This window comes from Eubalaena glacialis, chromosome 9 (assembly GCF_028564815.1).
Source record: "Eubalaena glacialis isolate mEubGla1 chromosome 9, mEubGla1.1.hap2.+ XY, whole genome shotgun sequence".
NCBI lineage: Eukaryota > Metazoa > Chordata > Mammalia > Artiodactyla > Balaenidae > Eubalaena > Eubalaena glacialis.
Genome location: NC_083724.1, coordinates 3,972,986 through 3,998,096, shown reverse-complemented (window position 1 = coordinate 3,998,096; position 25,111 = coordinate 3,972,986). Strand labels below are relative to the sequence as shown.

The following is a 25,111-nucleotide window of genomic DNA, read 5'->3' as shown; positions in this document are numbered from 1 at the left end:
GGCCGGGTACTCTCATCTCGCTCTGTAGCTGGACAGCAGAGGGGGAGCCTGGGGACTTGCCACCTCCGCAGGGCGAGAGTGAGGCCCGCACACTGCCAAGGTCGGGATGCCCCAGGTTTGTGGAAACTCCCCCAGGAAGCCTGGAGGGCTGGTGCCTGACCACAACCCAAGGGCACCCCAAGGCACAACTCTGTCTCCGGACGCCCACTGCCACTTCCTCCGAGGAAGAGCTCCCTTGGCGCATGGCTTGGGCAGTGGCTTCCTTCCACTTTCTGTGACCTTGGCCAGGATTTTGAGAGTTTCTCCTGTCCTGAGACTGGGGTCACACACTGGTTTAATGCAGGGGAAGGCCCTGGTCACACTTAAGAAGACAGCCGATCACATCTGTTTACGGTGGAAACATTAATCTTGATTTATTGAAAAACGATTACAATTATTCCTCTGTTACACAGGTTTAAAATATTTTAAAACACCCTTTCCTGGGCTTTACAGTTAAAACGTATGAACACGTCTACTGGATTTTTAGGAAATGTACAACGTGTCACTCAACATTCTAGTTTTAAAGGGCCTAATATGTCCTAGAATCTTTACCATAGGTTTTCTTTGAACCGTTTTCTTTTTCTTTTCGCCAACATGTGTCCAATTGTGTAGATGAGGGGGAAAAAATAAAATTACGCCAAAAGAATTTCTGCAAATATAAGAAGTAATTTTATTGCAATATACCATAGCTAAGTGGTCTGGGGAAAACGGGACACATTTTGACTTCAGTACAAATTACAACAGCTTTGAAGGGTCCAATGGAGGAAAAGATCGACAGAATAAAAGGAGAACTCGGGCAGGATGAGAAATCAAAATGGAATCACATGACCTAGACAAAACCCACAGGGCGCCCTACGGCAATGCTCCGATATGGCTTTTCTTTTGACGAGATGAAGGAGAGGGTCGTTGGCAGATGCTGGCATCCTGGGTTCGGAAGAATCTCGAAGCCAGACTTTTCTTTGGCCAGAGCAAGACTCAGTTTCCGGGGGAATTCCGGAAAGCCTCGTGGGCGGCGTGTTGTTACCCTTGGCTTTGCTCCGCGGTGGGGGTTTCCTAAGCTGGAACCACGGTCCAATGAGGCGGGGTGGGCGGAGAACAGTACCAGAGCTGGGACCTGTCACAGCTCCTCCAGAGGAGGCCACACAGGGCCCTGGGGCCTGTCTTGCTTCTCCCATTGTGGAAGGAAAGGGCATTGCACCAGGGCAGCTTTTCACAGTAAAGGGATCGCCTTTCCTTGCTGGCCCTGACAGTCCTCACCCTCGCTCAGGGAGGAGGACCCGTCTCAGGTGGAGCCTGGCCGGTCCCGAGCGCCCGCGCGGCTGAGACCCGCACCCAGCACATTTGCAGATGGAAATCCAAATCACTTTCATGGGGAAAAGGCACCGCTGGCAACCCCGGAGGGACTCACAGAGTTCATTGCACATTTGTCTGTCTGCTGAGGCCGCACCCAAGGCAGCCCAGCTGAGAGGCCACAGGCTGCTTCAATTCAGTTCTTGCAACAAACGCAGAAATTAGCACCACAAACATTCGGCAACAGAATACAATCTGCTATCGTTACACCGTGGACCATGCAGAAAGTGACCATGTGTTTTGTGTGTGTGTGTGTGTGTGTTTTCAGATCACAGATGCACAGCCTAAGATTGGTACCCGGCCTGGGGCGGCTTCACTGCTGTCTGGGAGGAGAACGGGGCCATGGGAGGGAAGGTGACCCGCATTTACCTTAATGTCCTTGGCAAAAACCCAGATGGTGGAGGCAATAGCCAGGATGGAGAAAGATGGGAGAACGAGGCACGGCAGCTACCCCCAGTGTCACCTTCAAGGAGATCTTAACAGATAGCACCACGAAAGAGAAGTGTAAAAATAAGCACCAATTTTCATTTAATTATCATCTAGAGAAAATGTGGTTTCCCTGCCCTGGACATCCTCCCATCAGGCTCTGCAGGAAGAAACATGGAAAAAGGAAGCAATTAAAATTAATTTAAGCCTGCGTTTTCATCTAAGCACACGTGGAGAAGGCAAAGTATAAAATCCTTTTTTCTTTTTCTCCCTGTTAAAAAATAAAATCCAGAGCTAATCAAAGACTTGTCTGAAAGGGGCACTGGCACCTGCTTTTTAAATGGTGGGGTGAATTCTTGCTGCCCTTGGCAAACTTCTAATTTCTCACACGTCCTTGAGCGGGCAGGGGTGTGGACTGCATCCCACAATGGACACCCCACCTGTTTTTTCAATTCTCCCAGTGGGACCGAAGCGGGGTTGACAGGCATGATTGAAAGTCAGGGACACTGAACATTTATGACAATACAATACAAATATTTACTTAAAACTCACAAAAACAAAAGCACCTTTAATCCATCGGAAAGGCACATGCAGGATGACATTTGGCCTGTGAATGGATCTTGTAAAAACAGAGGCTCTGGAGGGTGAGGTGACCTTTACAAGGCTTGCCTCGGAACAATTTTTGAAGGTCAGGGGAAATACACATCTTCAAGTTGAATTTTTTCAAAAAAAACCCAAAAAACAAAACATGATCTCCAAATACTGCAGCCACACCCGGGCCCCTGTGGACTCTCCGTGAACGAGATCCACGGGCTCGGGGGCAAGACGCGTGGGCCCCGTTCCCTTCCCTGGGGAGTGTGGTGTAGACGGAACGGAGCTGGAGGAGGCGGGCGGCTGCGGGGCATCTAGGTCATGTGATTCGTCTCCGGGGCGGGGACTCGGCTCTTTCCCTTTGCTCTCTCTGGGTGTGGGGTGGGCCCGGCGTGGTGGGGAGGGACGAGGGGCCTTCACCGTCCAGGACACCCACGGGCGGTGCGCTGAGGTCACGAGGTTGCTCTTGGGGCCGGGCTCGCGGCTCCTAGCCCAGGAAGCAAGCCGGCCCCACTTCAAATCCGAATTTCTGTGACGCTTCACCAAAGTCGTTGAACATGATGTCCACAATGGGCACTTGTTCCACCTTGGGGGTGTCGATTTCCAGAACGGTCTTCTGATACCCTTTCTTTGTCTGGGGGAGGGGAGGGAGGGGGATGCGGGTCAGCGGGGGCTCCGAGATGAACCAGCCATCCACGCCCACCACGCCCACCGCGCCCGCCCTGGCTCCGAAAACCCACCCACAGCAGGACGAGCCGTGGGGAGCAGGCAGCGCACCCCAAGACATCCGCCTCACCCCCCCGTCCGGGAGGGGCACGGGAGCGTGCGTAAGGAGGCTGTGCCAGGGTCCGCAGCCCATTTGGACCTATGTCCCCTCCCCGCCAGGTGGCACATCCACACCAGGGACTCCTCGTTCGAAGATGAAGAAGTCTGAGAATTCCAAGACAGCCACAGCTGATCGCAGGCCCTCCCTGGGGCCATCAGCAGGCTGGGTCATGCTCGGAAGTGAGAGGGATCTGCGTTCCCAAGTTCAAGGAGAGGCAACCTTACCCCCGCCCTCAGAGGAGTACTGGGTAAACTGAGGTACGGAGGGACAGGGCGAGCTTGGGGAAGGAGCACCTGCTGGGATGAGTCAGGCCCTCCCTTGCTTGCTCCGGCCACCTGTTCCATCCCCGTGAGCATCTGAGTTCACGCTCAGCACCACCCTGGGGGACGTGAGCCCCACGTTTCCGATTAGGAGAGTGAGCCCCAGGAAAGGGACAGAACTGCTCCAGGAGTGGTGTCACCCCTCCCAGAATACAGGGGGTGAAGGTGCAAGCCCACCCTGGTCAGACAGCACCTGCACCCAACCCTGAGCATCAGGACACTTGTCAGGGATGCACTGGCCCCGCCCCCCGGCAATTCCCCCAAGACGAGGGTCCCGGATCCTCGTAGACACGGTCTGCCCACCTGTCTGGGACCAGCAGCCTTCTCCACCTCGCACTGGACCAGGCACATCCTCAGCTGGATCTGGCCCCGGGGAGGCCCTCCCTCCTGTCTGATCCCCAGCGAGGCATGTCCAGCTGAGGGAGAAGGCAGTGCCTCCCGGGGCCTCGTTCCCCTCCCGTGGGACAGCGTGGGTCCGTCCCTCTGGGGGAGGCCGTGACCATCACCCGGGTGACCACATAAAGCCCCTGGAGCCCTGCGTGGCCCTGGAGAGGCGCTCAGTAAGTCCAGCCGCTATGAGGTGGCCTTCACTCTCCGGGTGGCAGCTTCCACGACGGCCCCAGCCCCCATCTTCCCCATGGATCCCCCTCAACGGGGAGCCCACTTGGTGAGGAACAGCCCGCACGAGGGCACCTTCATGTGACAGCAGCTCAGCAACCTCACGGCACCATTAGGGACAGAGTGTGTGTGGCCCCCAGATCCAGGTGGGGAAGGCTTAGCTTAGTGTGACCGAGTTGGGAGGTGGAGCCACTGGGAGCCAATTAGGTCATAGTGGAGCCTCATGAATGGGATTCGTGCCCCTTTAAGAAACAGCCGGAAAGCTAGCTCTTAACCCCACGTGAGGACACGGCGAGAAGGTGGCTGTCTGTAACCCGGGGGAGGGCCCCCACCAGAGCCCTGCAGCTGGCGCCCAGCTCAGACATGCAGCCTCCAGAACCGTGAGAAACAACTGCCTGTTCTTGATAAGTCCCTGGTCTGCAGTGATTTGTGACAGCAGCTCAAGCAGACCGGGAGAAATGCTGGGCCACAGCCATCCAGCTAAGCTGCCCCCAGAGTCCTGGCCCTCGGAAACTGAGTCAAATGACAAATATTTGTTGCTTTAGGTGTTAACTTTGGGAGGGAATTTGTTACAAGCCATGGATAACTAATATGCTCTCTGCGCCTCATTTTTCTCCACTGGAGCTCCACGGAGGGGGAGAGGATGGAAGGAAGCCTCATGGGGGCAGGGCTCCTGGCCAGGCCTCCACGAACGCACCGAGCCTGGGAGGGACCTGCTCTGTGAGTTTCTAGACGTCGCCTCCTGAAGAGTCTCCCTGACCCCACGAACTTGTCCTCCCCACAGCCCTGCCTTAACAAGAGCACTCACTCCTACCCGCAGCAGGCCAGGCTGGAAATACTTTAAAGCCAGGACTTGCACTTACGAGCCAATGTGCGTCCCCTAGGGAGCTCGTTAGCACCGCCGGCTCTGGCCCATCCCAGAGACGGCATTCAGGAGGCTTAGGGCGGATGCAGCGTCTGCGTGGTTTAGACGCATCTCGGGCAATTCTGACACACGTGGGTCACGGCCATCCCCTGAGCGACACTGAAGGACCTGCTCCGGCAGCCAGGAGCTCAAGGGCACAGACGCTACGAGCTTCCAACACAGGGGCCGCGGCCCGGCCTGGGGGAGCACGGCCAACTGAGCTGCCAGGGAAGGGGCTAAGGACCACTGCGGCCTTATAGCTGCTGGGAAGCACTGGGCGGGCAGCAGGGCTGGACGCAGGGTCCCCAGAGAGGATGCCCACCCATGCCCCTTCAGGATGGAGCCCTGGGAGGAAGCTGAGCCCTCGCCCTCCCTCGGCCAGTCCAGCGAGGAGGGGCCAGAGTCCACCCTGCCTGCCCCAGCTCTACCCCCTCACCGGTCCGACCGCCACCCAGCAGGGACTCAAGTGAGACGTCTGGCCTGGCCTCCCCTGGGCCGCTGCTGTCATGGGGAGCTGTGCGGCTTCGGCCACAGGCGGCCTGAGCCTCGCACGCCAGTGGGCTGGGCAGCCCAGCCTTCTCCTTCCCCACAGGGAGTGGGGCAAACAGGCCTTGGCAGGGCCAGCGCCCGTCTCTTCCGCCCACAAGGGACGGCGGCGCGTGCTCGGCTGGCAGGGTGATTTCTTCCGGATTGATGGGGTCCCAGCGCTCCGATGATCAGAGCGCTTAGAGGGGGCATCTGTAAGCGGTAAGCCGCCGTGTGCACACCACTCCATTACCCCGTTATTCCTGAGGCATAAATAACCATTATGGGCTGGCAAGGGCCCCCGGGGGTGCGCAGAGCTGCACAAACGAGGGGGTTTATGTGGCGTGGCTCCTTGGGCCTCCTGCCCGGTGGTCTGTGCTCCTCCACAGGGCCGGCCCTGCTCGGCGGCCCACCCATCAGGCTACAGAGCCGCACCGTGCCAGCGTCCAAATCCCAGTGTCTTTGGCCCTTATTTTTTATTGTTTTGAATAGATTTATTTATTTATTTTTGGCTGCGTTGGGTCTTCGTCGCTGCGCACGGGCTTTCTCTAGTTGCGGCGAGCGGGGGCTACTCTTCATTGTGGTGTGCGGGCTTCTCACTGCGGTGGCTTCTCTTGTTGCGGAGCACAGGCTCCAGGCACGCGGGCTTCAGTAGTTGTGGCACGCGGGCTCAGTAGTTGTGGCTCGCGGGCTCCAGAGCGCAGGCTCAGTAGTTGTGGTGCACGGGCTTAGCTGCTCCGCGGCATGTGGGATCTTCCCGGACCAGGACTCAAACCCATGTCCTCTGTATTGGCAGGCGGATTCTTAACCACTGCGCCACCAGGGAAGCCCTGGCCCTTATCACCATGTGAATCCTGCAGGATGACCTGGGAGGGGTGTGACTTTTCAAACCGTGGCTGAACTTCTGGTGGGCAGTGGAGTTGGGTGGGGTGAGCAGAGCGCTGACTGCTCCAGGCCGTTCTGCAGAGGCGCCCCTACGCCCCACCTCCATGCTCTGCTCTGCCCAACCCTCCCCCGAATCCCCTCCCCTGCCTGCCCGCTGGGCCCATGTTCTCCATCATCAGGATTATTCTGTTTAGAGCCATGATCTCTCCACCTCCTCAAAGGTAGCATCTTTTCCAGAAGTAAAAATGTCAAGCGCCACATCCAGATATTCCCATGATGCTAAGTCTTGCCTCTGCATTGGAGATGCCCAGAGGACCACTACAGAGCTCAGAAATGACTGCCAGCATTCCCGGCGTCGGGGCAGAAAATTGGATCTGTGTTGTTGATTTTCTCAAGGAGAAGCTCACGGTCGGGATGTCACGTGGATCTCAGCTTCGGGGCTCCTGGGCAGCAGGGCTGGCTTCTTTGGGTGGAGGCGAAGGAGCCCGGTCCTTCCAGCCTTCTGAGCGATCCCCAAATCTTTGACTGTCCTTCCTGTGGAATGGCAGTTTTGCTCCCCGGGGCACACGTGGCAATGTCTGGAGGAACTTCTGGCTGTCACAGCTGAGCAGGCAGAGGGTCTAGCTGGTCAAGTCCAGGAATTACGCTCAACGTCCTACAATGCACAGGACCCTTCTACTCCCCTGCCACGCCCACACACAACAAAGACTCACCCGGCCCCAAAGGCTGAGAAACTCTGGTCTAGAACCAGGTCTTCTCTGCATGCCTTAAGGGAGCAGAACAGGAACGACAGATGGAAATAATGGGCAAGCGGGTTCCAGCTCATTTCTCAGAAGAGCTTCCTAACACTGAGACTTCAGAACCGTGGCCTGGGCTGACTCGGGAGGTAGTGAGCTCCCTGTTGATGGAGGCATTCAAGGTGCAGCTATGCCAGGAAGGGACTGCGGTGGGAGGAATGCTGGAGTGGGAATTAGGAGACTCAGCTCCGCCATACCCTGAGGGTCTTGGCAAGTCACTCACAAAATAAAGCGAAGACCCTGATCAGCGGTTCTCACCCAGGAGTGGGGAGTGCTCCTCGTGCCTTGGGTGCATGGATGCTGGTGATGTCCTGAAAGGCCCAGGCAATGGGCAGCTGCCCCAGATGCTGACAGCACACCCACGTCATCAGGAGACGTTGGGCCAGAGGGACAGGACTTTGGATTGTAGGATTAAGGAAGGTCCGAGCTTGCCCTGTACTGGGAGCCTGCAGAGCCGGGAGGTCGGGTCCTGAGTTAGACAGCAGCGCTGGAAACCTCTGGGCAGGGAGCTTCGAGAGGAAGAGGCATGGGGGCACTTGAATCTTCCCAGGAAGCTCTCAAGAGTGCAGGAGTCTTCTGAGCTGCATTAGGGGGCCAGGGGCATCTGCCTTTTCACCCCAGTCAGTTCTTCACAAGATACATTTTCTCAGCATCCCTTCCAGGGAATGGTCTCTCTTCCAGAAAACCAGTCTGCACCCTTTACCAGATGACACGTATGGGGCCACCCAGAGTGTTTCCCTTTCTGCCGTGGAAGCCAAGGAGCTCCAAGCCCCGCCCCAGGCTCTGCCTCTGCTCTGCGAGAGTTCCTGTTTCTCCTCACATCTCCACCTTGACTGCCTTGTGCTTGTGAGCCCGTGTTGCCTAAAGCAATCACAGGAACATGGATTCCTCTGGGGCTCATGGCAGCTGAGCACGGCTCTGAGCTCTTTTTAGGCACGTTCCCCCTGGAACAGCCCTGTGACATGGTGCTGTTATTACCTTCGTTTGTAGGAGACAGACATGAGGGATGATTTTACTTGGTGCCTCACGACCTTCTGGGAGCAGCTTGGGGTTTGCGTCAGGAACGTGAACAAATGCTGGATGGCTGAGGCTTCCGGATGCTTCTGGATCCCTTTCCACAGGGAACTGCATCCCTATCTGACCTTAAATAGGGACCAGTTCTGCACATTCCATGGGCAGGTCTGAAGGACTGACCCTCACCAGTCCCAGGGGCCAGGGCAGCACGGAGGGGAGGCCCAGCATCCCGGGGAGGCTGCCCTTCCGGGCACCCTGGCCCCATGCCTGCCCTGCACTCGCCTCTAGCCCCAAGGAATCCCTTGGGGGTTACAACTAGATCCTTTTGTAGGGAGAAGGACTGGACCTTCCCACAGCTGAAGGGTCCATCCCAGTCCCAGCGGGGCAGCCAGGGGAGGAGGCAAGACGTGAACTTGGGTCCACCCGAGTCCTGCTCTCAGCGGCTACTAGCGACCCAGTGGGTCAGCACTGCCCTCCCCCTTTCCTGCCTGGCCGAGCCTGCCCTGCAGGACCATCCAGACACTCTGGCTTGGCCAAGTAGCCAGACCACCTGAGCAGGGAACCCTCAGATCCCACACACGCCCCGAAAGCACAGGACAGGAACGCACAGCAGGGAAGATGGACCCACAGGCAGGAGCACTGGCTGCTCACAAGCACGCAGAGACAGCTCAGTGCCCGGGACACCTGCCCCTGGCTGGGGACACCTGTGACCAGCTCTGACACATGCCCTGGACACTCTGTATGACAAGGGTGTTGGAGCCAAGTGGTGAAACCTTCTGGAACCAGGAAGAACCAGAAGGGACTGCAGATGGTTCACTCAATGTGGAAATCCATGGGAAGGGCCCTGACTGGAACTGGGGCCTGGGAATTAGGGAAGAGCTTCCCGCTCTCGAGACCAGAGGCACAGTGCCTTCCCGAGGAGGGTATCCACAGGCGCTGGCACCGCGAAACTGGCCCTGGACACTAAGTGGGGTGGACCCCCCACTAGCCCTGTCCCCCAAGGGAGCCCGGCTGGGTGGGGGCCTCGGGCAGGGTCTCTGGGGAGCAGGTGGTGAGAGGCCGGGGGTCTGATGTCAGATGTGACGCTAAGACCCGCAGAGGTGGTGCTTCCTGCTGACACCCCCATCTCCAGTCCTGGAAAGGCCACAGGAGGGACACGTCTGAGGGTTTCACCAGGGTTGGGCCCCGTGCACGGCCCAGGACAGGAGGACGCAGCTCAGACCCGGGCTGCCCAGGGCAAACGCAGCCCCGGGAGGCACAGTCGAGGGGCTGACCCTGGCAAGCACAGGGGCCGGGGGCCAAAGAGTGAAGCAACCCCAGGCCTGACTGGCTCCTCGGGCCTGAGCAGAACGTCCCTCCCAGAGGGCGGCACAGGGTCCAGGGAGGTGACCCAGCGAGGGCTGGGGGTGCCACAAGGGTTGACACTGTCACCGCCCTCTGAGTCTGCAGGACACCTCCCAGCACGGCCACACTCTCAGGAGCGAACTCAGACTCAGCTCCAGCCACTCCCCAAAAAGTGGAGGCGTCTCAACTTCCGAACTGGACCAAGAACGCTCCCTGTCACACCAGGCACGGGGTCAGGGACCCAGGCTCGGCCTTTGCCATCAGGTCTCAGCGTGGCCTTCCCGACCCCAGCTCCGCAGGAAGGTCCCCACCGCTGGCCTGGGGATTCCACGTCCGCCAGCCACGGTCAGCGGCACCGTGCCTGGGCCCTCGCTGCACCCAGGGCCCGGCACACGGTAGGCGGCCGGGAAGTTCGCGGTGACCGAATGAACTGCGTGAGGCACCGACGGACGCCGTCCCCTGTCCCCACCCCCAGGCGGGGCTGCGGGCGACACTCACAGCACAGCCGTCCACCAGGGCGCGAATGTAGGGGCTGTTATCGTAGGACATCTCCTCATCGTTGGAGCCCAGGAAGCGCATGGCCTTGTCGTAGCTGCCCGTGGCGGCGTCCTGCCAGGCGACCGACTGGTAGCAGTTATAGGTGATGTTTTGGTGGGCGGAGGCGCTGAGCAGCCGCAGGAAGGTCATCTGGACCACGCCCACGGGGTTGCCCTCAGTGTCCACATAGGAGAGCTGCAGGGGAACAGGAAGGGGCGCTCAGCAGGGAGGGGACACACGGCCGCGCAAAGCCCCTCGTCCACACGGCCGGGGCTCCCAGAGCTCCAGCCACTCGCTGTCTCCTCTGGAGCGTGCTGGGGCCAAGAGCCCCACCTGGAAACCTGCTGCACGCCCGGGCCTCGGGCCCCAGGCCCCAGGCCAGCATGCGCTGGGCTCTCTGGGGCGTTCCCTGGAACACTGTGAACCACGCCTTATTCCTTTCAGGGACCTAGATAACCCGCCCACTCCACTTTACCTGGTTGGTCCCTACTCAGCCTCCAGGGTTCAGCTCATGTCCCTCTGCCTCCAGGAAGCCTGCCGGGGTTAGGTGCCCTCACCCACCTCGGCCCGGCTCAGTGTCCATCTTTCCTACCGGCTGTAAGGCCCTCCACACCGCCACAGGACTCCTGTGTCAGAGGCACCTGGGGCCTGGTCTGCAGCCCTCCCTGGACCGTGAGGACCCTGAGGGCATGGGCTTGGCATTTGCATCTCCGTTACTGTGCCCCGATGCCGGAGAAAAGAAGGTGCTCATTAGATCATGCTAATACATGAAAACCACTGGCTGATCTCTGTGACATACAAGGACCTGGCCCGGACCATGAGAATTGGAGACAGAAAGGGCAGGTGGCTTCGGGGAGGAACGGGCCTGAGGCATGGGGTCTTGGCCAGCAGACAGGAAGGCCGGCCTGTGAGAGGGTCACAGGACATATGGCCAAGAGCCAGAAGCCTGGAGGGACCAGGCACCATCGTGGAGGCACCGGGGAGAGGCCCTTCTTGCCCCTTCCCGGGCGTGGAATCCAGGGGAAAGCAGAGTGGGAAGTGCTGCGGCCCGGGGTGGTCAGCCTTGCCCACACTGAGCGGGCAGCCCGGGGCACTCTGGTGGCAGGAGCCTCGCTGAAAGCCCCGCTCTCTGCCAGCAAACCCAGGGCAGCACCCGGGAGAGAGTGTTGGTTCTCAAGTGGCTTCTCAGCGTCACAGGTCGGATGCACGCTGGGCTGAGAGCTCAGCCGGGCGCAGGCCAGTGCCAGGCGTCCCGAGAGACAGATCAGTTTCTGCGTCTTCTGAACTGCAGCTTTCTGAGCTGCTGGACACAGCAGGGGCGGGGACAGTCCTTAGCCCCTGGGACGAGGCGGGTCTCTCCTCTCCCTGAAGGCCCTCAGCGTGAGAGGCCAGGCTCTCCTCACACACCCAGCAGAGCAGGCTTGGCCCATCACGTCTCCCCGTCAGACGATGCACAGACGGACGTCAGGATCTGAGACCCGCGTTTCTCCTCCCTGCACACGGCTGCTCCCCCGCTGCTCTGTCTCGGACCCTAGCCCCCAGCCTACCCTAAAAGAGCCGTGCTGAACACACGAGGGAGAATTTAAATTGATGTTGTGCACGTATGTATAGAGCTATCTATGTAATTAGAGCCGAAGGCGGTGAGCCAGGCCTGGGATCCTGCCCTTCCCACCGGAGCGGGGAGAGCGCAGAGCTGCTGGCCAGCTCCCCACACAGCCACCAGACACCGATTTCCAGCCGGACCTTGAGGAGAGAGAGTGAATACCAACCGCAGTCTGGGCCGTCGGGTGCTCCTCCTGGACGGAAGATGACTGACTGGAGGAAGAACGCATGCACAGAGAGAGATGGGGCAGCGCTGGACGCAGAAGGACCTGAAGTCCCCAGTGCCAGGCAGGTGGAGAAGGACCAGGCACGGCCGAGCCCCGCCCCACGATGGAGTCCCAGAGCCCCGTCGTGAGGCCCCGCCCTCCTGCGGGAAAGCAGCTCTACAGTAGCACCTTCACGTGGGATGCCCAGGGCAGCCAGCCCAGAAAAGCACCTACTTCTTCGGGGAGGGACCTGTATTTACGCCCTGTCCACTCTGATGGTCACAGGCTGCTAGAAATGATGCAGCAGGAAAATGCCAAAGACGAGCTGATGCTTCCCCTAGACTGTCCCTTCACCTCCATCCTTGGTCAACTGTCTGCGAAACAGGACCCAAGCAGCAGGCAGGCTCTGGGCTGGCGGCTGAAAGTGGGTGTTCTCTACCTGCTTCCACAGAGCAAGGGGTTGGGGGTGCAGGGCCCTGTCTGGAGAAGGCCGCCAGCACAGCTGCAGAAAGGACCACGGCCCCGGCTCCTTCTGACCCCCGTGCCCACCACCCCCTCTATCCACCCGGCTCAAGTGCCCCGGGCACTGCCCCCCTCTGAGTAGGCGTCCACTTCAGGTCCTTCTGCCTGCCAGCGGCTCCTTCCCGAGGACAGCACCGAGGAGGTGAAGGAGAGGAGAAACAGCAGGAGAAAAAGGGGGCGAGGGTGCCGGAGGTCCCCACACAAAGACGAGAGGAAGTCCCCGGACGTGGCAAAGTGAGTGCAAACCTTCAGTGTCTGGAAAGAGCCGCAGTGACTGGGAATCAAGGACACAGGGCGTGAGATATTAATTGTGAGCACGGAGCCCCTCCGGGCCTAGCAACGGGGGTCTCCATGTGCAGCGGGCAGAGGCCGCTGAAAGGCCCTACTCTGAGTCCTGGGGGAACGTGGCCCTGGGACCCCCGGGGAGCCAACTGAGGGCAGAGGGTCGGGCCCGAAGTCGTGGACCCGAGAGCTGGCTTCTGAGTGAGAAGGACGTCCTTCAAGGATGGCCCAGGTGGGACACTAGCCGAAGAGTGAACGCAGGAAGCAAAGGGGGCTCTCGTGGCACCTGCAACGCGGCCACATATGGAACCTAGTCCTTGAACTTGCCGGGAAGGGAGCACAGAACTCTGCACTTGATTCCAGAAACGGGCCCAAATCACACTCCCAGATGTTCGGGGAAAACACCCTGCCGCGTGGAAGCAGTCACTGGCCCCATATGATCGGGTCCAAATGGCCTCGGCCTCTATACCGGCTAGAAAAGTATCACATCCAGATCTTTAGAGGGATGCCAGTTGCCTTTCACCTCCGGGATGGCCTATTTAAGACTGGATCCCCAGCAGTTAACACAGGGACCAGCATGGTCGTGTGCGATGCAACAGAGAAGCCCAGGGTCCCGTCGGCAACCGGAATGGCCCCTCGGCCCCCAGCCACAGCAGGGGCGGGGCACAAGTAGGACGGATCCTGGAAAGAATTGGATGGTTTAATGGTCCAGGACCCACTTCATCCAAGCTGCCCGCTAGGACTTAGCAAAATAAACCCTCCACTCCTGGTGTCTCTGGTCTCAATTCCTGGCGGCACCCAGCTGGGGCTCTGGATGCCAGCTTCGTGTCCTCCACCTGAACAGACAACCATCCAGCTGCTCCCGGCTAAAGTGAACCCTCGTCAGGGTGGCAGGAGGGGCCGGCCTGAGTCTGGCGGTCACAGCCGTGGAGCAGTTTGGCCAAAGGGCAAGAGCAGGTGCGGCGCTGGGGGCGATTAGTCCCATGCAGAGCCGAGCCAGGCCGTGCCGCAAGCAGGCAGCCCCGTGGCCACTTACCAGGGACCCTCGCTTGTACTGACTGTACCAGGTGGAGGGCTGCTCTTTGGGCCAGCGGGCCATTTTACTCTGCAAGATACGAAACGGGTGGGTTTAACCGACACTGCACACAAGTCGGAGGCCGTCTTACCAGTTTGCCACGCTTGAATTCACTGAACCAGGAACCCGGGTTTTCTTTGGGCCAAGAAGTGATTCTGGCCTAAACATCGAGGCGGGAGGTGGGGAGGGAGAGAAACAGAGAGAACGACAGTGTTACTTCTGCCTTCACGAGAAATGCTCCCACGTCCTGCAAACACGCCTTCTCCCTGCCCAAGCGGGCCTGCGTCCTGCCCTCACGGAGATGCAAGACGGCCGGCTGGGAGAAGATCCCTTAGGTGCACCTAACTTCCCCAGAGCTGGGCACTCGCTCCAGGATGGACCCATGACCACGATGGGGACGGGGGAGCCCTGGTGCTTTCCAGGCGTGAGCACCTGCTTCCCGTGCAGGGTCAGAAGAGTCTGCATCTGATCAGTTCTGTGTATCCAGCACCTAGGACAGAGGCTGGCAGTTCGTGACTGCAGAAAAATGCTCGTGGAGTGAATTAATGACGGGGTGAACGGGCGGATTCTCACTCATCTCGCCCAGATGACGACAGTAATGATAATAAGACCATTTACTACTGATAGGCTGAGAGCAGACAGGTGGGCATTCTCTGATTGGATCCCCTGATCTGGGGGCGTGGCTCCATCTCCAAGGCCTCTACCTGGGGACAGAGTGGGCAGGAGACCCTACTGAGGTCCAGCTGGGTGTGAGGTGTGCGTGTGTGTTTCTGCATATGATGTGCGCATATGTGGTGTGTGCGAGTGTGGTGTACAATGGTGTGTAGTGTGCGTGCCGAGTGTGTGGTGGGGCTTTCTCTCTGGGGAGAGTGCCCACGGCTCCAGCCTGTTCCCAGCTGTTCCTCCGGTGCTCTGCCTGGGCCCCAGGTCCTGGTCCCCATCCCCTGGCTTCTCCTCTGAGCTGGCCTCGTGCAGGGGAGCCTGAGAAGCGGCCCCACTGGAGGAAGAGCAAGTCCAGCCTGCCCCCCGCCCCTCGGGACTCTCCCCTCTGGTTCCAAACCTGCCGCTGTCAGCGCTGCACTCGAAAAGCACGAAGGCCGCCTCCTCCCAGAGCAGGACCAGAGGCGTGGGCAGGTTGGCGCCTCGCCCAGACTTCTGCCCTCCATCCCCACCCCTTTGTCACCAGGGGGGCCCTGCAACCTGAGAGACTGGGCAGAATGCCTCAACCCGCCCGAGGCTCCCAGCCCGTGGGGCCCTGGCGGTCAGCACACATGCAGAGGAAAGGTTAGGAGCAGCGGGGGTCACTCAGCGTCCCAAGCCCACCGTCCGCCTGGCTCCACCACCAGCGAGGGCTCCTGGGGGGCGTCCTACTGGTTCTCCAGCAGCGAGGCCGTTTGCAGAGCACAGACAGCAACAAAAGAATGTGAGCCAGCATTTTTCCACTTGAATTTCCTCCTGGGCCTCTGCCAGATGCAAGGGTCCTGAGGTTTCAATTTCCTTGTGAACCACAGGGGTCTTGTTGCCAGGAGTGTGGTTTCCCAAGGATTTAAAATCCCAGGTAGGGAGAGCGTGAACATGAAACAGGGGTCCCCAAGGCATCCACGCCAGTGCAGAGCCCCTGTTCCTGCTGGCCCACAGGAGCGCCGGAGCTCCCCTCGGTGACAGTGAGATTTAGGGACAGGGCACCTCTCCCTCCAGAGGAAGTGGCTCTGGGCGCTGAGGCAGCTGGGAAGCCGAGGACCACAGGCTGCCCGACTCCTGCTGTGCCCGACCCTGAACCTGCACAGGTACCATGGCTGCGGCTCCAGGAACCCACTGCCCTCGGTGTGCGGCACGGGATGGGGAGCCGTCTGGGCGGGACATTATGGAGGAGGGTCTGTCCAGGCAGATGCAAAGGGCACTGCGGCCAAAGTCTCCACCATCTTCCCAGGTAGAGACCTCGCCCCACTTCCTCACCTGTCCCGGGCCACAGTGGGCCTGGCCTCCAACGCGTGCTTGAGAGAAAGCAGCACATGCCTGCCACACACGCCTGTCCCTGCACACCACCCGCACGCCACCCACACGCCATCCACACGCCACCCACACGCCACCCACACGCCACCCACACACCACCCACACGCCATCCACACGCCACCTACACGCCATCCATGTGCCATCCACACGCCACCCACGTGCCATCCGCACGCCATCCACACGCCACCCACACACCATCCACGTGCCATCCACCCGCCATCCACACGCCACCCACATGCCACCCACACACCATCCACACGCCATCCACGCCACCTACACGCCATCCACGTGCCATCCACACAACACCAACCCGCCATCCACGTGCCATCCGCATGCCATCCACATGCCACCTACACGCCATCCACACGCCATCCACACACCATCCGCACACCACCTGCACACCCATCCACACACACTGGTCACACCCTTCTACACACACAGAGACCCCACCACAGAGGCAAGGACGCTGAAAGACCACAGAGGTGACTCAAGATCGACACCCCACAAAATCTCCATGGATCAGACCCTCGCTAAACAGACTGTAAAGGAAGGCATGGCACTCAGGAGCGACTACCCAGGAAGCTGACACTACGAATTTCAGCCAACGCCAGCTTCTAAAAGTCGTATTTGGGTTACTTTCGCTCCCAAAAGTCCTTCCATGGGTTTCGGGTTGCTCTGAGGTCAGAACTGCAGGGTCATCTTAGGAAGGATCTGACCAACCAGTGGTGGAAAGCCCAGCCCCGGGGGTGGTGGGGCGAAGATAGCCACAAGCCAACCACCCCTTCAACTTCCACAAATGAGGCTGCACTAAGCCCGTCCCATCACTAGAAATTTCTTCCTAAGGCAAATTCAAGTCTACTTCTGGAGGCAAAGCCTTGATTTTAGATCTGGCCAGTTTCTGGGTTTCATTCTTAAAGCTGCATGCACGTGAAATATCTGGAGCCCTGGCCCGGCCCCACCGGGAGAGGATGGAGGCGGGTACTCACCCCCTCGGACTTCTTGTCGGGGAAGATGCACGTCGACCCCCCGGCTGTGAAGTTGCAGTAGACTTTGAAGGAGTCCCTGGAGCAGCCTTGGTTCGGATCCACCCAGTATTCACCTGGATCGCAGGGTTAGGGTTAGGGTTAGGGAGGGAGGCGGGTCGTGAGAGCTGCTCCTTGGACAGTTCCAGAAGCAGCTGCCACATCTCAGTCCAGCAGTGACAGCACACAGCCCAGGCACGTGCCGCAGCACAGCCCTTTCCGGGCTTTGCCCAATGGCGTCCTGCTGTCCCTGCTGGGCCCACGGAGTGACAGGGACAGATTTATCACCAAGAGCACAGCTGGAGCGTGAGGCCCACGGGGTCCAAGCTCTGGGGACCCGGGAGGGTGGCTCTGCCTGCTGGCGGGTGGATGGGAACCCAGACGTGCTCCGGGAAAACTCCTAGAAGTTCACGTACTTAGGATCAGAGTCGACTGGAACCACAGGCACCCCTTAAATCTTGCAGAAGAGTTCATCCTTCCCAGAGCAAGCCAGTGTGATCTTATTTTCTAGTAGGTAGGTAGTGCTTGGTTATTAATGGTGACAACGGGACTGATTTGCATTTTTATCATATTCTGGGGTCTAAATAGTGCTTTCCCAAGTACAACATCAAATCCCAGCACGAGGACTCGTATTCACGCTGACAGCAGCTGCGGCCAACATCACGTCAGGCCCAAAGCATCTCACACGTTGTATACACGTTCTCTGATAGGTACGTGTTTTAATTCCCATTTTATAGATGGGGATCGTGGGACTCTGGGTAGAGCAGGTTACCTGCCAGACGGTGGCTTAGATTAGACCAGACCGTGGCTCTGTGTGACCTCGCAGCCTTGACTCTCTTTCCCCGGCCTCCCAGGACGGCTTCCCCTCCTACTAGGATGCCTCGTCAGGTGACAAGGGGGAGATGCCCCTGCATCCGGGGACCTGAGGCCGAGCGAGGCGTGTGCCCACCCAGACCTGGGTCCCTCCCGCCACACCGGCTGCTCAGCCCCAACCCCTCCGTGTGTCCCCGGGCCCCCGGGTGCCCTACCGTCGGGGAAGTCAGGGTGGCAGAGCTGAAGGTCTTTGCAGGTGCGCGCGGGGTTCTGCTGCGTGCCCAGGGGCCGCTTCATCTGCTCGATCTCCAGCTTCAGCGAGTTGAGGGAGCCGAAGATCTCCTCCATGCCGTCCGCGTAGTCCATGTAATGCCCGCCCTCTCCGTCGCCCATCAGCTGGCTGGCGTCGATGTTCCGCCGGGTCCTGGACGCCTGGATCGGCAGCGGCTGGATGACCTCGCCCGGGGGGCCCTGGGTGCCGAAGGGGGACGGCGGTGGGTGGCAGAAGACGAGGCAGCCCCCCGGTGGGGGCAGGGCCGGGACCGCCAGGGCCGCGCCCGCAGGGTCCTGGGCTGCAGACACCGGCCCCCTCTTAGTAGTACAGTCTTCTTCCCTCTTCTCTGTCTCTGGAACATTCCACACCCATCCCTCGGGGTCTTGTCTAGGGCTGCCTGCTCCTGCCACACACACGCATGCGTGCACACACGCTCACACACAGGCATGCATGCACACGTGCGCACACAGAGGTACCTGGGCATGCACACACACACACAACCCTCCCCCTTCCTCTCTCCTCAACCAGACTTCCGAGGCGGAGGCACCCTGGGCTGACCTGTGTCCCGAGGAAGGGGACAGGCCCCGCCCAGCCACACACGTTTCATAACGTTTGGGGACTGAACCACACAAACAGATGCTTCCACGATTCCCTCGGTGTTAGGAGAACCCCCATCTAGCTCCCAAGTCCTCGAGGGCTACTCACCGGCAGGCCAGGGGGTCCTGGCTGGCCTGCTTCACCCTTCGGGCCAGTTGGACCCTGGGGAAAAACAAAAGAGAAGCAACCTTGGTCACTGAGGCCTGATATGACTTGAGTCCACCATGAGGTCTAGAATGATCCCCGGAAACACGTGGAGAAGGTGGAGGGACAGACCTAACATGCTGGGGCCCCTTCCCAGTCCCAGATGTGAGAACTGGACACCCCAAGGAGGGGACTTAGGGGGACAGAGCCCTTTCTGCGAGGCAGGGAGCCTCAGTCTGAGATGACTCAGGGTAGAGGTGAGCTCAGGACAGCCCAACCACAGAGGAGGGGTGTGAACGACCGGCCCCATGAGTCAAGGGGGAAGGGGGACCCCAGGGTGGTTCTCATGAAGGGGATGCACATCCCTCCCCCGGGTGGCATGGGCCGGTCAGGGGCAACACCACTTACTGAGGATCCCTTAGCACCTTTTGGACCAGGAGGGCCCTGCGGAGAGAGGGGCAGAGCGTCAGCTGGTGGGCGGTCCCTTCCCCTCCCGGCACCAGCCTGCTCCTCACGCCCTCCTTGCGCCCGTGTCCCCCCTCCAAGAGTCTACGCTTGTACCTGCTTGACAGGGGAGGTGGGCGGGGGGCAGGCGCTCACCCAAACGGAGGCCAGGAGGGTCCCGAGTGCCCCGGGTCAGCCTCCCACCCGCCCCAGCAGGGAAATCACAGCTCAGGCAGCCAGAGTCAGACGTGACAAGGGTGTGCTGGCCTCAGAGGCCCTGACACAGAGCCGCTCCAGCCCTCGCAGCAGCCCACAGCAGGGGCCAGCATCGGATCAGCCGGGGCCAGCTTAGGCCATGTGCACTCGGGCCCAGGTGGGGCTCGGAGGCTGACTGGTTTCGGGCAAGAAGAGACTCAAGGCCGGAGGATGTCTTTGCAGTCCTGGGTCTCCCAGCTGCATGGGGGGCCCCAGGCTGGTGACTAGAAGACGGGACCCCAACTCCTCACGTCTGGGCCAGGCTGGCCCTGCTCATAACGACGGGGAGGGCCGGGGGGGCCAGCCACCGTCTTCGCCGCCCCCAAAGGGCCTACAGTGGACTGTCCACACGCCCTGCCATGCCCGGAGACAGAGGCTCCCCCCTTCTCCTCCCCAGCCTGAAACCAGAGCCCAGTGACCCCACTTCCTTGTTTCCACTGCTCGGAACCCGGATGTGAATTAATGAGCAGATCAACCCGTGGTGCGGGGCACCAGGTCCACCTGGGCTGTGGCCCAACCCCAGGGGGTCCCATGGCTTCCCTGGAACTCTGAGGCCCACCCCCCCCACTCTCCCAGAACCCAGGGAGCCGCGCGCCCCTCCCAGATACGCACCGGCAAGCCAGGGGGGCCCGGGGGGCCAATCGGGCCGGAAGGACCAGTGATACCCTGAAAGGAGCAGAAACGGTCAGCAGCGTTCGGGTCGGGAGGGAGCTTGTCCTGCAGCCGCGCCCCTCGGTCCTCGCTGGCCCCCTCCCCCAACCCGGGCCGGCCACGTGCGAGGGGAGCCCTCGCTCCCTGCTGGGCCCGGGGGGCCTGAACACCTGCTGTGAGGCTGAGCACCCGCAGGGCCGCGGGGAGGTGGCTGAGCGTGAACGCGTCCTTCTGATGTTCTAATGTGAACCGTCCCTGCCGGGTCCCCTCTGGCTGCTTTCCGCTCCCGAAGCAGGAGCCCTGGGGCCGGGGGCGGCGAGTGTCCTGGGGTCCTGTCTGTCCTGTCTGTCCAGCCAGCCTCCCAGTGGCTTTTCCCACACTCGGAGTTTGCAGCCTCTGAGCCGACCCTCTCTCCAGGTCTTGGTGCCACGGGGAGACACCGTGGACGAGGCTGGGTTGGGGGGACGCCATCCCACGAGCTTCCTCCCCGCCTCACGGCTCTGCCCCCTCCAACTCTGTCTCGGGCGTCCCGCCCTCTTCCAGGTCAGGTGCAGGCCAAGGTGGGCAAAGCACAGGGGCACGTGTGAGCCTGTCACACCCGGCTTGGGAAGCGGTCATTCACAGGTTGGAGTGCGGCCCCGTGGCCCTGACATGGGGACGGGAAAGACTGGCCTGCCAGGTCCCCCCGCCCCCTCCCTCCACTCGCTCCCCACCTCTCCTGGCCCTGGAATCCACTGCAAGAGGCTCCCAGGTGCAGGGTAGGCGAAACTTGCAGGCTAAGGTTTCCTTGGCTGTGGTTTACCTGGGGGCTTCAAACTCCAATTAGCTACAGGGGTTCCCAGGGAAGTCTAGGGTCAGGTGTGCATATATGGGGTCAAGGTGGGAGCGAGGATGTGGCTGAGCATCGCCAGTGACCTCCTGGACAATTAGCTGGGTCAGAGGGTCTTGCACAGAGTGGGGGGAAATGACCTTCACTTCTGAGGTCACCAGGACCATGAGGGCTAGTGAGGGTCCGGGCTGGGCTCCAGTTCTGCCCCAGGTTGCTGTCACCTGGGCGAGCCCGTCCCCTCAGTTGTTCCCATCTTGATTTGATAGACGTGGGGACGTCCTTCCGGCTCTAACGACCCTCGGGTTTTTGGACACAGAGACAGCATCCCACACACCTGTTCTCCCTTAGGGCCAGAGGAGCCCTGGGGGCCGGGGAGACCGCGGTCACCCTTTTCTCCCTGTTCGCCCGGAGGTCCGATGAGCCCGATCAAGCCTGGATGTCCCTGTGGGAAAATGAAGGGGCATTTGCGGTGGCAACACCTCACGTCCAGCCACGTGGGCCAGCTAGACGTGGCAGCACGTCTTTGCCTTGGGGGCTGCCGTCTCCTGGAACGGAAACAGGCCCAGGGCAGGTGCCGTCCACGGGACCTCACAGGCCCCCGACTGAGGGCGGGGGCCAGGTCTCCAAGTCACATGGATCTGTTTTCCTCATGCCCTCACCCTGGGCACATGACAAACGTGGGGGAAGAGGAACACCTTGCTGAGTTTGAAACCACGGGCACTTGAGGGGCCTGAGTTTCAACCACAGAGTCACCTGGAGCCCCATCTCACCTTTTCTCCTTTGGGTCCAGAGTCTCCTTTGAGGCCAGGGAGTCCTGGGGGACCCTGCGGGGGAGGCAGCGGGATCAGAATTCTCATTCCCAATCCCGCCCTCCGCCACCACCGGGGGCTCCTCAGGAGCATCCGTGACTCACCATGGGGCCGGGGGGGCCATCGGGGCCTGGGGCTCCTGGGAGACCTTGCTCACCCTGAAACACAGTTGACCCTCCGTGTGAGCCCCGCCCTGGCCATCCCTGTTCCCGTCCCCATCCCTGCGCCCCTCCCTCTGCAGCCACGCCCCCCAGGCCTCCCCGGGGCCACTCACCACAGGGCCGGGGATCCCTCGCAGGCCATCGGGCCCGGGCTTCCCAGGGGCCCCCTGGGGGCCAATGGGGCCAGTCTTCCCAGGAGGGCCTTCCAAGCCTGCTTCTCCCTGCAGGGCACCAAGGAGGACACGGTGGGACCCCAATGCTTGAGGCTCCGGTCACCCCAGCCCAGAACCGCTGCTCAGAAACCCCAAGGAGCCTTGGAGAGAAGCCCAGATGCCCCAGATATCCAGGAGCTGCCCCCGATTCTCCACATTCCTTATCGCGGCCGCCCTGCCCAACCCTCCACCCACCAATGTCCACAGTCAACTGTGCTCCCAGCCTCCCAGCTGTCACGGCCAAAACGGCAGTTACGGCTGGCGCGGAACTCCTGGTGGGCACGGCCGCCATGTCCTGTGCAGACGTGGGGCTGGACGAGTTCCATCACTGTCTCAGGCAATGCCGGAGCACCTCCAAGAAGAGGCCCCGCCCAGCAGCTCCCGGGGGGAGTGGCCTCGAGGGCTCTGGGCACAGGGCTGCACCCTAACCTCACCGCACGGGCACCCCACCCTCTCCTCAGCCCTGACATGGGCACCGTCACCATCTCTGCTTCACAGGCAAGGCAGCTGAGGCCTGGCCAGGTCAACACCAGGCCCGAGGGCACCCAGCACCGGCCTCCCCTCCCTCAGGCTGGCGGGGCAGACAGAATGTGACAGCAGAGTCGGGGACCCCGGAGCCAGAGGCGCAGCCAGCCCGCCTCCCTCTGAGCCCGACCTGCCCCTCTCCGCATGTTCATATATGTGTCCAGTCCCTACCCTTGCGGCCACCATGCCCTCGGCATGCTCTGTAAGGTCTATGCATGGTCACGGTCATGACCACGGCCGGGCTGAAAAGCACTTACCTTAGCTCCTTTCTCTCCCTGCCTGCCTTCGGGACCTAGGGGGCCGGGGGGACCCTGGAAGGAGCAAGAGGGCGACACGTGACAAGTGGGTTCACAGAAGCTCAGTGAGAAGCTGAGGAGGGGGCGTGGAGGTCACTCCCAGGCCCTTAGCACGAGGCCCAGGGCCTCCACTTCCAGAAAAGGCCCCTGGTCAGGCTGGGGAGAGGGCACTCCAGCTGCCTCCTCTCCTGGCCGCACACCAAGCGGCCAAGTTTATTGCAGCCCCAGAAAAAGACTGGATTATTCAATTAGCTTGTTCTGACTTTTCCAAAGGTCTGACCCAGGAGAAAAGGGGTTTTTTCAGCTCCATGGGTGTTTTTCTCCCACGAAGGCCGTTACTGATGGTGTCAGCAGTGGGCTCATCCTAAATGGAACGGAGCATCGACCTAGTGGGTCTGAGATTTGATGACCAGGCAGGAAGCCGAGCAGGGAATGCACTTCAAACAGAAGCACTTTCCTCCTTGGGCTGCCTAGGGCCCCAGGGTCCAAGCCGGGGCGGGGGAGGGGCACACTTCATTCAGGAGGTTTGACGGGCAAGGGCGCCTTGCAGCATCACTTACCCTTTTTCCCGGAGGCCCAGATGGACCTGGTTCACCAGTTGGGCCCGGGGATCCCTGGTGTCGGAGAGAGAACAGAGCATTTAGGAATCAGGAACAGTTAAGCTAAGACGTGGCAGGGCTGGGTGGGTCTGAGGCTAAGAAAAACGCCGAGTTTTCAGTCTGATTTGTCCTCGGCCAGCCCTGAAACTGCCTGTCTCTTCTTTTGCAGAATTAGCCCTAAGTGGAGGTGGTCCTGGAATCCTCTGCTCTGACCTCTACACTCAGCCCGTGGGCTGCAGCGGCGTAGGGGACCCGCCTGCCACCTGCAGTTCTGCTACACTTGGGGAACGTTCCCACCACGCCTGCCAGCACCCCTTCTGCAGAAGTGGACCCCGAGGCACAGGGAGGGCAGGTGTTGTCCTGGGTCACCGGCTAGGAAGCGGCAGAACAGCAGACATCTCTCCAGGGGAACTGGCCCCAGAGCCGGTGTCCCTAAGCTTTCTGAGCTCGAAGCAACGTTTCAAAAACCTTGACATCAGGTGAGAGGCAACGTCTAACGTGAGCTCAGCTCCAGGGGCTGATGTGGAAAGAGCCTTCTGAGGAGTGCCTCCGACTCCAGTCGGGCAGAAACAGGTAATCCTGACGTCCCGGGGTGGGCTTCTGGGGTGGGTCGCGGACGCCGGGCTCAGTGTGCAGAACCGCTCTCGGGACTGTGTGTGCATTTCCCCTCCTGGGAGGAGGGTCCCCAGCTTTCAAGGGTCCTCAGAGGGAGCTCTCGGCCCCCTGTGGTGGTTGAATCACTATTCTAAGGTAACTGGGTGTAGGTTTTTCTCAGAAATGAACAAAGCAAGTTGTAAACCCCAAGCCCCGACACCTCCCCGAGGAGCTGCGTCAGGGTCCTTAGAGGTCCTGGGCGGACTCACCGTTTGTCCGGATTCACCGTCATCTCCTTTGTCACCAGGGGGACCGTCTTGACCCTGTGGGACCAAAAGCAAGTTCCTTCTGCCTCCTGGATGGCACCCGAGTTCAGGCACCAACACACAACGCGTCCCCAGTCCTCACCCCAAAATCAAATTCCATCCCAGAGGTGCCGGCACCTAGGGCGCTCAGAAGTGGGAAAGGAGAGTCCTAACAGACAGAACCAGAAAGGAAAAAATGGGGCCAGCAAGGCGGGTCATGGGCTGTGGGGATCCAGGGGCTCTGCCACCTCGAGCACCTACCGCGGGGCCAGGCTCTCCGGGGGGACCGGGATCTCCGGGAAAACCGACCGGGCCCTGAAACAGAGGAAGAGAGGCGTTGGGGCCCTCAGCAACCCGGCCTGGAGCACGCTGCCCTGCGTGGCTGCATCCAGACTGCCGCCCTGCGCGGTCCAGCCCCAGAGCGTCCCACTAGCTCTGACACCTCGGTGCCCATCACAGCAAGGCCTTTCCAGAACAGCCGTTCACGTGAGCCACGCAAGCCTGAAAGCGAGCAGTGCGGGCCAGCCCTCTCGACTTCTGGAGGTCCTCAGAGGGCAGGCTCTTGCCCACACTTTTGCTCCTGGAGCCCCCGGCTGACACCGGAACCTGGACCTTTAACCTCTAGAAGGCGCTGCTCTGCAGACCCTCCTGATGCAAAGCCGGGGCGGGCTGCAGGAGGGGAGAGGGGGCCACACAGAGCCTGTT

General features: G+C 60.5%; 1 protein-coding gene across 3 annotated transcripts in view; it reads right to left on the bottom strand.

Moving 5' to 3' along the window:
* Nucleotides 1–480: 480 nt before the first annotated feature.
* COL5A1 (collagen type V alpha 1 chain) overlaps nt 481–25,111 on the bottom strand; it is a 159,650-nt gene continuing 135,019 nt past the window's right edge. The window contains exons 51-66 of one of the 3 annotated variants that reach the window (XM_061199681.1): nt 24,668–24,721; nt 24,371–24,424; nt 23,469–23,522; nt 22,870–22,923; nt 21,989–22,096; nt 21,819–21,872; nt 21,676–21,729; nt 21,240–21,347; nt 20,038–20,091; nt 19,135–19,170; nt 18,691–18,744; nt 17,927–18,182; nt 16,863–16,975; nt 13,955–14,023; nt 10,138–10,371; nt 481–3,040 (exon numbers count right to left, since the gene is read on the bottom strand). In XM_061199681.1, coding sequence (XP_061055664.1) covers nt 2,894–3,040; nt 10,138–10,371; nt 13,955–14,023; nt 16,863–16,975; nt 17,927–18,182; nt 18,691–18,744; nt 19,135–19,170; nt 20,038–20,091; nt 21,240–21,347; nt 21,676–21,729; nt 21,819–21,872; nt 21,989–22,096; nt 22,870–22,923; nt 23,469–23,522; nt 24,371–24,424; nt 24,668–24,721 — 1,503 coding nt within the window. In that variant the 3' untranslated portion in view covers nt 481–2,893. Of the gene's footprint in view, nt 3,041–10,137; nt 10,372–13,824; nt 13,894–13,954; nt 14,024–16,862; nt 16,976–17,926; nt 18,183–18,690; nt 18,745–19,134; nt 19,171–20,037; nt 20,092–21,239; nt 21,348–21,675; nt 21,730–21,818; nt 21,873–21,988; nt 22,097–22,869; nt 22,924–23,468; nt 23,523–24,370; nt 24,425–24,667; nt 24,722–25,111 lie in introns of all 3 variants that reach the window. The other 2 variants (XM_061199679.1, XM_061199680.1) reach the window with 2 other exon arrangements.